The 15221-nt window shown below is 39.7% G+C and overlaps 1 protein-coding gene across 5 annotated transcripts in view; it reads left to right on the top strand.

Annotated features, from left to right (window-relative positions):
* KIF4A (kinesin family member 4A) overlaps window positions 1–15221 on the top strand; it is a 114763-nt gene that overhangs the window by 86042 nt on the left and 13500 nt on the right. For all 5 annotated transcript variants that reach the window (XM_032847748.1, XM_032847744.1, XM_032847749.1 and 2 more), the window contains 5 exons: window positions 7515–7670; window positions 7797–7897; window positions 12767–12896; window positions 14273–14443; window positions 14820–14927. In XM_032847748.1, coding sequence (XP_032703639.1) covers window positions 7515–7670; window positions 7797–7897; window positions 12767–12896; window positions 14273–14443; window positions 14820–14927 — 666 coding nt within the window. The remainder of the gene's footprint in view (window positions 1–7514; window positions 7671–7796; window positions 7898–12766; window positions 12897–14272; window positions 14444–14819; window positions 14928–15221) is intronic.

The raw sequence follows: 15221 nt of genomic DNA, 5'->3' as shown, positions 1-15221 counted from the left end.
ACAATGCACCTCTCCATTTATTTAAATCTTTAATTTCTCTCAGTAGTGTCTTAGTTTTCAGTATACCGGTGTTACACATCTTTTGTCAAATATATTCTTAAATATTTCATATTTTTATGATAGTGGAAATTTTTTTTTTAAGTTTTTTATTTATTTGACAGACAGAGATCACAAGTAGGCAGAGAGGCAGGCAGAGAGAGAGAGAGAGAAGGAAGCAGGCTCCCTGCTGAGCAGAGCCCAATGCGGGGCTTGATCCCAGGACCTGAGATCATGACCTGAGCCAAAGGCAGAGGCTTTAACCCACTAAGCCACCCAGGCGCCCAGATAGCAGAAATTTTTTTATTTCAATTTCCAGTTGTCTGGACATATTCATTGGTTCTTATAGCTCTTTTTTTAATAAAAATTTTATTTATTTGACAGAGAGAGATACAGCAAGAGAGGGAACATAAGCAGAGGAAGTGGGAGTGGGAGAAGCAGGCTTCCCACCAAGTAGGGAGCCTGATGTGGGGCTTGAACTAGGACCCTGGGATCATGACCTGAGCCAAAGGCAGATGCCCAACGGCTGAGCCAGCCAGGCACCCCTTCTTTTTATTTTTTTAAAGATTTTATTTATTTATTTGACAGAGAGAGAGAGAGAGCACAAGGAGGGGGCACGGCAGACAGAGGGAGAGGGAGTGGGAGAAACAAGCTCCCCACTGAGCAAGGAACCCGATAGGGGGCCCAGTCCCAGGACCCTGGCATCATGACCTGAGCCGAAGGCAGATACTTAACCAACTGAACCACCCAGTCTTTGTAGCTTTTTTTTTTTAAAAGATATTATTTATTTATTTGAAAGAGGATGTGAGAGGGAGGGTCACAGGGAGAAGTAGACTCCCCACTGAACAGGGAGCCTGATGTGGGACTCAATTCTGGGGCTCCAGGATCGTGACCTGAGCCGAAGGCAGTCACTTAACCAACTGAGCCACCCAGGCACCGTGTTTTATAGCTCTTTTATAGAGGCTACATAGACAAACATATCATCTGCAAATAAAGACCATTTTATTTACTTATCAGCTTTGTATGCCTTTTTTTTAACTTGATCTTGTCTTATTGCACTTGCTAGAACCACCAGTAAAATATTTAATTGAGTAGGTGAAGAGACATCCTTGCTTTGTTTCCAATCTTAGGGAGAAAGCATTCAATCCTTCACCATTAAGTATGATACTTGATACAGGTTTTAGTGTATGCCTTTATCAGTTTGAAGAAGTTCCTGTCTCTCCCTAGTTTGCTGTAAGTTTTTATCATGAACGGATGCTGGGGTTTTTTCCAAAGTTCTTTCTGAATCCTATTGAGATGATCTTATGGTTTGTTTTTACTCTGTTAGTATGGCAAATGATATTGATTTTTTTCAAATTTATTAAGGCATATCTGACATACTATAAGATTTACCTTTTGTTGTGTACAATTCTGAGAGTTTTTTTTATTATAAACATATAATATATTTTTATCCCCAGGGGTACAGGTCTGTGAATCGCCAGGTTTACACACTTCACAGCACTCACCATCGCACATACCCTCCCCAATGTCCACAATTCTGAGAGTTTTGACAACACATACAGTTGTATAACCAGCATCACAAGCAAGGTGTGGGATAGTTTTATTGTCCTCACTAATTCCTCTATACCTATGGTTAACTCCTCCCACAACCCTAGCCGTTAGCAAACGCTCATTTGTATTCTGTCATGATTGTTTTCCCTTTGCATCGGTGTCATATAAATAGAAACATATAAAAAAAATACAGCGTGACTTCTTTCACTTAGCGTAATGCTTCAGAGACTCATTTATGTTGTTGCATGGATCAGTAGTTTCTGCCTTTTTTTTTTTCTGAGTTGTATTCCATTGTATGGATGTCCCAAAGTTTATCTATTCACCAATTAAAGGATATCTTGGAGGTTTTTTTCCAGTTTTTGGTGATTGTGAATAAAGCTGCTATAAAAGATTTCTGTGTAAACATAGGTAGACATTTCACTTGGGTAAATGCCTAGGAGTAGAATTGCTAGGTCATATGGTAAGTTTATGTTTAACTTTATAAAAAACTGCCCAATTGTTTATCCAGTTGTTTATTGCTGGTTTATAGAAATACAATTGATTTTTGTATATTAATTTCTATCTTTTGACTTTATTAGTCTAACAACTGTTTTGTAGGTTCTTTGGGATTTTCTACAGTCATGCCATCTGTAAATACAAATATATTTCTTCCTTTCTAATCTGTATGTCTTTTATTTCTCTTACTTGTCTATTACATCAGCTTGGACCATCAAGATAATGTTGAATAAGAGTGGTGACAGTAGACACCATTCTGTTTTTCGTGATCTTGGGCAAAGGATTCAGTCTTTCACCATGAAGTATGATATTAGCTTTAGGGTTTTCGTAGATATCCATTATCAGATTGAGGAAGTCCTTTTTTTAAAGATCTTATTTTATTTGAGAGAGCACAAGTCGGGATGGGGGAGGAACAGAGTTGCTGAGCAACACAGAGCCCATTGCAGGGCTTGATCCCAGGACCCCAAGACCCAAGCCGAAATCAAGAGTCAGATACTTAACTATCTGAGCCACCCAGGTGCCCCACAGATTGAAGAAGTTCTTATGTATTCTTAGTTTGTTGTAAGGTTTTATTCTGAGTGTTGTGATATTCAATTATGAAACCAGCCTTATTTATGTTCCTTGGATAAACTCCACTTGGTTCTAATATATCATCCTTTTTAAGTATTATCAAATACAGCAGTATATAAAACTAAAATTTTTCTAAAAAATTTTGTGTAAAATTTTTGCATCTCTGTTCATTTCTGTTGTTTTCTTATAATGTCTTCATCTGTTTTAGGTATCAAAGTAATGTTGGCCTCTTTGAATGAGTTGGGAAATACTCCTTTTTCAATTGTCTGGAAGAGGTTGTATAGAATTAATATTATTTCTTCTTTAAAAGTTGGGTAAAAATTTTCCAAGTTAAGTCATCTGGGCCTGAAGGGTTTTTTGTTGTTGTTGTTGTTAGATTTTCTTTGGGGAGTAAGTGGAAATTAACTAAAATTCAGGGTTTTTTTTTTTTAATAACTATAGGATTGCTCAGGTTATGTACTTCTTCTTAAGTAGCTTTGGTAATTTGTGTGTTTCAGTGAACTTGTCTGCTTCATCTAAGTTGTCAAATAAGGTTATTCATATTATTCCCTTATTATCCATCTAAAGTCTAAAAGCTGTGGTAATATCATCTATCTCATTCCTGTTATTGGATATTTTGTACCTTTTTCCTCTTTCATGATCAGTTTGGCTAGAGATTTATCAGAGAACCAGCTCATTCTTACTAATGGTTAAAATGGTAAATTTTATGTCATGTATATTTTACCAAAATTTTTTAAATGTTCCCAGAACCCCAACTCATTAGTTTCTAATATGATCTTTATTATTTCCTTACTTCTGGTTTGGATTTAATTGGCTTATATTTTTTAGTTTCTTAAAGTAGAAGTGGGTTTTTTGGGGGGTGAGGGGCAGAGGGAGTAGGAAGAAAAGAATCCCAAGCAGGCTCCATGCCCAGCACAGAGCCTGACAAGGGATGCAGTCTCACAACCCTGAGATCATGACCTGAGCTGAAATCAGGAGCTGGACGCTTAACCAACTGAGCCACTCAGGTGCCCCTTCTTCTTTTCTAATATAGGCATTCAGTGCCATAAATTTCCCCTTAAGTAATCCTTTAATGACATCCCACAAATTTTGATACTTATATTTTCATTTTAATTCAATTCAAAATGTATTCTAATTTCCCTGTTGATTTCTTCTTTGACCCATGGGTTATTTACAAGTGGGTTATTTAGTTTCCAAATATTGGAGTATTTTTCCAGATATCTTTGTGTTATGGCTTCTAATTTAATTTCATTGTGGTTAGAGAACATTGTGTGACTTGAATCCTTTCAAATTTAATGAGGCTTATTATGGCTTAGAATATGGTCAGTCTTGGCAAATATTCTATGTGTACTTGAGAAGAATATGTATTCTGCTCTTGTTGAAGAAAGTGTTCTATAAATGTCAATCTTTTCTATTTGATTGTGCTGTTCATTTCTACTGTATCCTTGCTGATTCTCTGCCTACTTATTCTTTCATTTATTGAGATATGGGTATTCAAATCTCCAACTGGAATTATGGATTTGTCTTTTTCTCCTTGTAGTTCTATTTTTGCTCCATGTATTTTGAAGCTCTGTTATTAGTGATGTAAATAATTTGGATTAATTGATCTTTTCATTATCACAAAATGACCTTTTTTATTCCTGGTAATATTCTTTGTCCTGAAATCTACTTTTTCTGCTAATAATATAGTCCCTCCAGCTTTTTTTTTTTTAACTAATGCTAGAATATGTGTATATATATACATATATATATATGTATATATATACACATACACACACATACATACATACCTCTCCTGATCCCCCTGCTTGTGAGAGAGAGGGAGAAGCAGAATCCCCACTGAGCAGAGAGCCCAATGCGTGGCTCAATCCCAGGACCCTGAGTTCATGACCTGAGCTGAAGGCAGACACAACCCGACTGACCCACCCAGGTGCCCAAAAAGATTATTTATTTATTTGAGAGATAGGGAGTCTGCACATGAGAGAGAGGGAGGGAGAGTGCGTGCTCATGAGGGGAGGGGCAGAGGAGAGGGAGAAGCAGACTCCCCATTGAGGAGGGTGTCCAATCTTGGGCTTCATCCCAGTACCCTGGGATCATGACCTGAGCTGAAGGCAACACTTAACCAACTGAGCCACCCAGGAGCCCCTAGAATGGTATGTATTTCTTAATCCCTTTGGTTTTAAGCAATTTGTGCCTTTGTTTTTAAAAGTATATTTCCAGGGTATCTGCTGGCTCAGTCAACAGCGCATGCAACTCTTTTTTTTTTTCTTTTTAAAGATTCTCGTTTATCTATTTATTTGAGAGAGAACACAAGTGGGAAGGAAGGGCAGAGGGAGAAAGAGATTCCCCACTGAGCAGGGAGCCCTATCCAGGGCTCAGTTCCAGGACCCTGAGATCATGACTCCTGAGCCAAAGGCAGATGCTCAGCCAACTGAGCCACCCAGGTGCCCTGAAGAGCATGCAACTCTTAATCTCAGGGTCATGAGTTTGAGCCCCACATTGAGTGTAGAGATTATTTAATTTACATAAATTAACTTTAAAAAAATAAAGCTTGTTTCTTGTAGGCAGTATATAGTTGGGTCTAAATTTTATAATCTAATCTGACCATCTGCATTTTAATTGGGGTGTTTAGATCATTTGCTTTTAATATAATTATCGATATGGGTAGGCTTGTCTCTATTATCTTGCTATTTTCTATTTGTCCCATCTGTTCATCATTCCCTTTATTTTGTTTGTTTTCTGGCTTCTTTTGGATCAACTGAGTATTTTTATGATTTCATATTATCTCCTTTGTTAGCTCATGTATGGTTTTGATGCTTAAATTAGAAATATAAACATTAAGGATTAAGTTCCTTTGAATACTTGACTCCTTTACCATTATGAAATAATCTTTTTTACCCTCATTAATATTCTTTGATTTGAATTTTACATTATCTGACGTTAATATATCCACTCACTCCACCCTTCTTTTGATTACTTTTAAGCATGGTATCCCTCCATCAAAAGTGAAAATGTTCTCAGAGATGGTTACTTTTATAAACTAAATTTAGTTAGTTTTGTTTGCTTAAAAAATTTCATTAATCGACTTTAAAAATTAAGAATGCATATCTAATTATGTCTCCTAAGGCAAGAGAAACAAAAGCATAAATTGGTAGGTAGTACATCAAAATAAAAAGCTTTAGCACAGTGAAGGAAACCATCAACAAAGCAAGAAGGCAACCTACTGAATGGGAGAAGATATTTGCAAATGATATATCCAATGAAGGGTTACTATCCAAGATATATAAAGAACTTGTACAACTCAACAACAGAAAAGCAATCAAATTTAAAAATGGGCAGAGGACCTAAACAGACATTTTCCCAAAGAAGACATACAAATGGCCAACAGACACATGAAAAAATGCTTAACATCACTACTCACCAGAGAAATGCAGATCAAACCACAATGAGACCAAACCTTATACCTGTCAAAATGGCTAAAATCAGAAAGACAAAAATAACAGGTGTGGGCAAGGATGTGAAGAAAAAGGAACCCTCATGTCTTGTTGGTAGGAATGTAAATTGGTATATCCACTGTGGAAAACAGTATGGGGGCTCCTCAAAAAAATAAAACTAGAAATACCATGTATCCAGTAATTCTGCTACTGGGTATTTATCCAAAGAAAACAAAAACACTAATTTGAAGATATTTGCACCCCATGTATATTGCAGCATTATTTACAGTAGCCAAGATAAGGAAACAACCTAAGTGTCCATGGATAGATGAATGGGTAAAGAAGATGTGATACACACACACACACATACATCCCACAGTGAAATGTTACACAGCCATAAAAAAAGGATGAGATCTTGCCATTTGTGACAACATGGATGGACCTAATACCTCTAGGGTATTATGCTAAGTGAAATAAATCAGACTGAGAATGCCAAATAGCATATGATTTCACTCATATGTGGAATCTAAAAAACAAATGAATGAACAAACAAAAAGCAGTCAGACCTATAAATACAGAGAATCAACTAATGGCTGCCAGAGGGAAAGGAGGAGTGGAGGCATAGGCAAATGGGTGGAGGCGAGTGGGAGGTACAGACTTCTAGTTATGGAATGAAGTCAGAGGAATAAAAAGAATAGTATCAATATAGTCAATGATATTGTAATAGTGTTGTATGGTGACAGATGGTAGCTACACTTGTGGTGAACAAAGCATAACATACAGAGATGTTGAATCACTATGTTGTACCCAGGACACTTGTGTAACATTATGTGTCAACTATACTCAAGTAAAAAAAAGTTTAAAAAGAATGGGTATCTGTGTAGTAAATAGAACAGATAAAGTATTTCAGGGGCACCTAGGTGGCTCAGTGGGTTGAGCCTCCACCTTCAGCTCAGGTCGTGATCTCAGGGCCCTGGGATTGAGCCCCACTTCGGGCTCTCTGCTCAGCAGGGAGCCTGCTTCCCCGCTCTCTCTGCCTGTCTCTCTGCCTACTTGTGATCTCTCTCTCTGTCAAATAAATAAATAAAATCTTAAAAAAAATATTTAAAAATGTATTTCAATTCCTTATCATGACTAGTTAAGGACAAGTTAAGGAGAAAATGGAGAAGGCAAAGATGGTCTTTAGAAATGCTAGGGTATGTAGAGAAAGATTTTCTGCAGAAAGCCTCTTTCTTATGACCTTTTGGGATATTGCTGTTAAAAGCTCTTGGAGAGCTATTACAATTTTGGGTGAGTGTAGGCATGAATGGAAATCTCACTTCTACTTATGTGGGCTCTGTTCTGAGTGAAATTAAGTCTGGAGCTGAATCTAGCCTATGGGCCAGAGATCCCTTATCCCTAACCCAACATCACCAATCTCTCTTCTAGAATTGGCTTGCAAATGAAATTGAGGTTATGGTCAGTACTGAGGAAGCCAAACGCCATCTAAATGACCTTCTTGAAGATAGAAAGATCCTGGCTCAGGATGTGGCTCAACTCAAAGAAAAAAAGGAATCTGGGGAGAATCCACCTCCTAAACTCCGGGTGAGTGCCCTTCTGGAAGGAGATACATTACCAATATCCAGACTCGGCCCTCCCCAGGAACCCTCGCAACTTTGGAAGATTACTTTCCTTTTAGCACCTCACCCTCATTCCCACTGTTCTTTACAGAGGCGCACATTCTCACTTGCTGAACTACGTGGTCAAGTTTCTGAGTCAGAGGATTCCATTACAAAGCAGATAGAAAGCCTGGAAACTGAAATGGAGCTCAGGTAATGTGACTATCTCTAAAGCACTGTAATTTATAAAAATTTAGGCCTGGAATCAAAATAGAACCTATCAATCCAGTGATTCAAATGCTTGTTTTTCAAAGGCTTTGTGATGATAGGGAAGTGAGAAAACATAGCAATTTTTTTGAACCATACAGTTCACTAGACATGTTAGATACATTTTCTAATTCAACCCCTCCCTGTGAAGTATTATTATACCTTATGAGGTAAGTATCATTCTTTTTTTTAAGATTTTATTTCTTTATTTGAGAGAGAGAGAGCATGTGAGTGGGGGGTGGAGGGGAGAGGGAGAAGCAGGCTCCCCGCTTAGCGGAGACTGGTGCAGAACTCGATCCCAGGACCCAGAGATCATGACCTGAGCCAAAGGCAGCTGCTCAACTGACTGAGCCACCCAGGCATCCCCTAAGTATCATCTGACTTCAAAGTTCTAAACAGAAGTTCAGAAATCTTTTTTTCTAAATTTTTCTTAATTTTTATTTTTTGAGAGAGAGAGCATGCAGGGGACTGGGGCAGTAGGAGATGGAGAGAGAGAATCCCAAGCCAACTCCCTGCTGAGCATAGCTCAATGTAGGGCTCAATCCCACGACCCCGAGATCATGACCTGAGCCAAAATCAAGGATGCCCAACTAGGGGCACCTGGGTGGCTCAGTGGGTTAAAGCCTCGCCTCCGGCTCAGGTCATGATCCCAGGGTCCTGGGATCAAGCCCCGCATCAGACTCTCTGCTCAGCGGGGAGACTGCTTCCTCCTCTCTCTCTCTGCCTGCCTCTCTGCCTACTTGTGATCTCTGTCTGTCAAATAAATAAATAAAATCTTTTTTTTAAAAAAAAAGGATGCCCAACTAACTGAGCCACCCAGGCACTCCAGAAGTTCAGAAATCTTAAGAAACATGCTCAAGGTTATACAGAGCTGGGATTCAAAACCTGGTCTATCTATTTCCAAAACCCATGCTCTTTGTATTGCACCACATGTTAGTATCTCTGAAATGTAGAACTGGCTAAAAACAAAACTTTAGAGAAAATCAAGAACTGATGCCAGAAGAGCACCAATACAGGGAAGCAAACTTTTTTTAGGGTTCATCAGCAAAGCAGATATAATAAGTGGAAGTAATGGTGTCCATGAGCATTAAATAAGTAAGGAAAGTACATAACCTAGTACTTGACATATCAGAAGTGCTCAGTGAACATTCTCTCTTTCTCCTTTTCTGGCTCTAAGACCAGAAATTATGGTGCTCTCATCACTATTACTGTCTTTTAAGTATCTAGGACATCTAGAAGGAATCGAACTTTCACAGAGGTTTTCTAGTGTTTAAGGATAATAGAACTGTATCGCCCAGGAGACCTTAAAGATCATTTCAATTCATTTCTAGCAACACATACTAGCTGTTTGTCTTTGGCTATGTCTGTAAACCACCCAACATCTGAGTTTCTGCTTTGTGCTGCACTGGATGCATGCAGTTGGGATACAGAGAAAGTAGATGGCATCACCCCGGCTCTCAAGTGGAAATAATCATTTGTGTTGGAATCATTTGTTAAAATTGCAGGAATGTTGTAAACCCTTGAGAGCTTAGCACATTGATACCAGAGAAACTAGCAAAGGCTAAAAATCGGGTCTGGTTTTTTTTAAGTGCTGATTGTGAAATTTTCACCTGCACACCACTGGGCATAATTAAATGATTAACTGTTAGGCAGGTGCCAAGTAGAGAACAATTAAACAGAGGTGAGTTTAGTCAAGGCAATTTCCCTAAAGCTGATGAGACATAAACTAAATAAAAAAAAATACCTAAGGGACATTAATTATCAGAGGAGACAGGAAGGGCCATGACAGACGACAGACCTGAAGTGTGCTAGCCCACCTCTTCCAAGAAGCCTTCCCTAACACTTCATCCCCCACTAATCCTCCTCTCTAAACCACTTCAGAATTTACAGTAGCCAATCATATATGTGGTACAGTGGGTGTATGTTCTCTTAATATTTATTAATTTTTTACATTTATTAGTCTTGTCAATATAAGCTTATTGAAGGAAAGGACTATATATTAGACCAGAGTTCTCGAGGCATGGTTTGCAACCCCTAGGGGTCTCTGAGCAATCAAAATAATTTTCATAATAATATTAAGATGTCACTTGCCATTTTTACTCCATTGACACTTACCACGATGGTGCAAAGCAACAGTGCTCATACCATAGCTTGAATGAAGGCGGTGGACATCAGTCTGAACTAGGGGTCACTGTATACTTCACCACCACATGCTCTGAGTTGTCTTGTAAAATCAGTTTTACTTAAGAATGGCTTTGATAGGGGCGCTTGGCTGGCTCAGTTGGTAGAACATGCAACTCTTGATTTCAGGGTCTTGAGTTCAATCCCCACACTGGGCATAGCACCTACTTAAAAAAAAAAAAAGAATAGCTTTGATAAAGCAGTACAAATTATTAATTTTATTAAAAAATTTCAACTCTTGAGTTCAAATCTATTTAGTATTCTGTGTGATGGAAAAGGAAGAACATGCAGACCACTTGTGCTGTTTTGCTGAAGTCTCAGACTTGTGTAGAGGAAAAGCACTTGTGCAATTGTTGGAGGTGTGAGCTCAATAGGCCTCTTTTCCTCATGGAACATCCGTTGTATTCGAAAGAAGCACTGATGAACTATGGGTATTCAGATTTGAGTACTTGGCAGGCATTTTCTCAAAAGTGAACAGAGTGAGCTTGTCACTTCAAGAAAAACAACTGGCAGTGTTTGTTACCAAAGATAGAATTGAGCTTTCAAGCAAAACTTAGAATTCTGGAAAACTTTTATCTGCCCCCAAGAGTTTTTCTTAACTTTTCCAAGGAGACCAGTGGTGATTACTAAGAGTTGTTTATTATTTTTTTTTACATTATATAATGAAACGTGTTAACAACTGGACACTTTACAACATTCAGCATTGTCCAGATGATATGTTACAGAATCATGTGTGGGTAAATCCATTCAGATTGCAAGATAGACCAATGGATTTTAGTATAAGAAAGTAAGAGAAGTTTACTTAGCAGTGGTTTCAGAGTCCACATTTCAGCTAATTTTTTTAAAAGATTTTACTTATTTACTTGACAGACAGAGATCACAAGTAGGCAGAGAGAGAGGAGGGGAAGCAGGCTCCCTGTGGAGCAGAGAGCCTGACGCGGGGCTCTATCCCAGGACTCTAGGATCATGACCTGAGCTGAATGCAGAGGCTTTAACCCACTGAGCCACCCAGGTGCCCCACATTTCAGCTAATTTTTAAGGAACTACCACTTGTTGGGTTTTAGTGTGGTCTCAAAGAAGAATATCCACAGTTATCTGAATAGGCTATTAAAATGCTCCTCCTTCAAAAATAAAATAAAATAAAAATAAAGTGCTCCTCCTTGCTCCAAGTACATATCCATATCACAAAAGACTGATTGCAGAGGGAGATGTGAGAAGCCAGTTGTCTTCTACTAAGTTAGATACTACAGAGATTTGTAAAAATGTAAGAGTCCCACTCTTCTTGCTAAATGATTTTGTTGTTTTAGAAAATGTATTTTTCATAAACTACATTGTAATGGATTATTGTTATTTTAAGGGAAATAGTGAATGTTTCATTTTTTTCTCAGTTTTACTTTCAGTATTGTAAATATCTTTAGGTACAATGTATATGAACACAGTTTCTCAGAGGTCCTCAATAATTTTTAAGAGTGTAGAGGGGTCCTGAGACTCTAAGATTTGAGAACTGCTGTCTTAGATTATTTTGGTCCCCTTCTTTTTTTTTTTAAAGATTTTATTTATTTATTTGACAGAGATCACAAGCGGGCAGAGAGGGAGGAGGGGAAGCAGGCTCCTTGCTGAGCAGAGAGCCCTGTGTGGGGCTTGATCCCAGGACCCTGAGACCATGACCTGGGCTAAAGGCAGAAGCTTTAACCCACCGAGCCACCCAGGCACCCGCATCTACTTTTATAGTACTTTATGTAGCAGTCCATTTCTCATGTGCTGCTATACTACCTCTCACTGCACACATTGCAAATTTGTGAAGGAAGCTGTTAATGAAACTGAAATATTGTGTAAACCCTGGTCTCAGATCAGACTTGATCAGAAAGCATGTGTAAGCTATAAGCAGGGTCAGGGTATCTCTTCTTAGAAACCTCTCTGTCCTGTGGCAGGCAATTTAAGATAACCTCTCAGAGTCCGAGCCATCGGTCCCAATTTGGTATTTGATTCCAGCAAAGAACATCTACCTATTTGTCCTTTCTTAATTTTTTTAAGATTTCAGTTTATTCATTTGAGAGAAAGAGAGAGAGAGAGAGAAAGTACAAGCAACGGGGAGGGACAGAGAGAGAGGCAGATTCCCCACAGAGCAGGGAGCCCAACACAGGGCTCGATCCCAAGACCCCGAGATCATGACCTGAGCTGAAGGCAGCCGCTTAACTGACTGAGCCACCCAGGCACCCTACTGCTTGTACATTTGAAAAGTTTTTTTCCTTCAGGTCTCCAACCTGACTCTTCTCCTTGCACAATTGAACCACTATATCATTCTCTGAACTTAAATGGCCTCAAGACAAAGTCACATTGCAGTCAGCACACTGCAACAGAAACATTACTAAAACAAATCTTTCCAAGTCCCACTATATGACCCATTTATTTCAACCAGTATTTAATAAAATAAAATCACTTGGGTAGTCTCTCAGATTCCTTTTGCATCAGGATTTGAGATGCTGTATAAATCCTAACCAGATGACTCAGTCATTATTTAAATGCTGTTTCACTGATACCTCCATCCATAAACCTATTGGAAGAGCCCCACAGAGCTCTCCTCCTTGGTGCTGAGGATGCTAGCAACAAGTCTCACTGTGTCTTTCCTTGAAGGAGTGCTCAGATTGCTGACCTACAGCAGAAGCTGCTGGATGCAGAAAGTGAAGACAGGCCAAAACACCGCTGGGAGAATATTGCTACCATCCTGGAAGCCAAGTGTGCCCTGAAGTATTTAATTGGAGAGGTAAGCATCACTCTTCCTACCAGCAATTAGGGGCGTCTGGCTGGGTAGGTTGCAATGTTAGCCAGGAATATCGTTGTAATGTCATTGCCACTTTTCATGGTAGAAGCTGCAGTGACATTAGTATTAGAGAAATGGTCTTATGGGTAAAGGCTGGTGTGAGCAAGTACAGGCCAGTCATGTAGAAAAATATATGACTTGCAAGTTGATACCTGTCATGCCTGACATAGAGCAAGTGCTCGCTAAATGTCTGCTATTAGTACTGGGAAAATAATCAGGATGCCAGAGTAGGCCACTGGTTAAACATAAACCATTATACTGCACTACTTTTAAAACACCTATGAAACATGTATTTGAAATTTTAAGGCACAATCTAGAAAAAAGGAAACCTAATCATCTTTTGACCTACGTTCATCTTAAGGAAAGTGCATCCTCACTGAGTTTAAAATAATACATCATCTTACATGGTCACAAGCGGAACTGAAGTCGATGGCCTCTGGTGACTGAGGCATCGTCCCTTCGAGACAAGCATACAAACTCTCAACTCTGGAAGTTTTGAGCAATGTTATCCTTTATACATTTTTAGATTGGGTTAGCAGATCCATCCTACCGAATAGGAAATCCTGATTAGTCTGGTGAACACTGGTATTCATGTTCTGCATGCGCCCTAGTAGAGACTATGAAACCAGGCCAGCAGAGGATATCAATCTAGCCCGAAGAGCCAGATCTACAGCCCCAGCTAACGTGTCTGCTAGTTCCAACACGCGAACACAGATGTTCTGACATGGGGCATAATTGGTCATAAGGGTGTGTCCTATGGATTCCTCTTAAGAAGGAAGGAAGAAAGTCTTAAAATACCAGAATTTGGACTTGTCAGCTACTATTTGTGTCCTGTTCAGTCTTGCCTGGAGACAGAGCAAGAGATCAAATGGCCTCAGTCATGGCTCCTAGCTCGAAGAGATCCATCTCAACAGAAATATGGACTCTTCTTGGCCTGGGTGGCGTTGTTCCTATTCACTGGTAGAATCCATGTGACATAGAAAAAGAAGAATGGACTCTGAACCTGGAAGAACTTTTCTCAGTCCATTTCAGGAAAGCTGACATATTTCTGCCTAATGAATGGGGAAAGGTGGCCATTCTCCAACTAAACTGATCTTCTTTTAAACATTATTTTTTTAAGATTTTATTTATTTGACAGACAGAGATCACAAGTAGGCAGACAGGCAGGCAGAGGGGGGCGGGAAGCAGGCTCCCCACTGAGCAGAGAGCCCGATGCGGGGCTCGATCCCAGGGACCCTGGGATCATGACCTGAGCCGAAGGCTTTAACCCACTGAGCCACCCAGGTGCCCCTAAACTGATCTTCTTTTATCCCTTCCAGCTGGTCTCCTCCAAAATACAGGTCAGCAAGCTTGAAAGCAGCCTGAAACAGAACAAGGCCAGCTGTGCTGACATGCAGAAGATGCTGTTTGAGGAAAGAAACCATTTTGCTGAAATCGAGACAGAGTTACAGGCAGAGCTGGTCAAGGTAGAACAGCAACACCAAGAGAAGGTAAGCTCTGGCAAGCCCAGAAGCCATACTGAGAAACATAGGGTCATGGTTTTTTGTTGTTAGCTTTGAAAAGAGAGGGGGGTGGATATTAAGTTTCCTTCAGAAGCCCATGTGTCATCTTCTCCAAATTTTGCAACCGAGGAACCCAAAAGAGAGAAATGACTTATTGAAATTGACATACACAGTGGCTCTTAGCCTCCAACTTTGAAATCAAGATGAACCTTGTGGCTCTGCTTACGACTTCAAGCCATGAGAAGGAACAATGATAGGTACCTCTAAGCCAGAGGACTCATCTGGGTCAATGCTTGGACTAAGACGAAATTCCTTTTTCCTCTCATTCCTTTGGTCCCATTGGGCGGTGTCTTTCTTTCTCTAGGTGCTATACCTTCTCAGCCAGCTGCAGCAAAGCCAAATGGCCGAGAAGCAGCTGGAAGAGTCAGTGAGTGAAAAGGAGCAACAGCTGCTGAGCACACTGAAGTGTCAGGTATAGTAATGGGGTGAGGGTCTCCAGAGGTGGGCTCCACAGGCCTGACTGCAAAGCACATCTAGTTTATACCATTGTACTTGCAGTGGAGAATACAATGTACTGAAAAACACGTTTATAATAGTAACCGCTGTGACCTTTGGGCCCTATCTGATCAATTTAGAGGTATTTAGAATGTACCATACATAGAATAACCTCCTTTTTGGTACGGAAATGTCATTATGTACTCCACGCCCGACTTTGAGGCCTCTTGGTTCCTTGCCTCAGCCCTGAGCTCCAAAAGGTTGAGAAAGT

Source organism: Lontra canadensis, unplaced genomic scaffold (genome assembly GCF_010015895.1).
Source record: "Lontra canadensis isolate GAN:19392208 unplaced genomic scaffold, GSC_riverotter_1.0 scaffold193, whole genome shotgun sequence".
Taxonomy (NCBI): domain Eukaryota; kingdom Metazoa; phylum Chordata; class Mammalia; order Carnivora; family Mustelidae; genus Lontra; species Lontra canadensis.
Note: the sequence above shows the minus strand (reverse complement) of the source record. Positions and strands in the feature narration are given on the sequence as shown.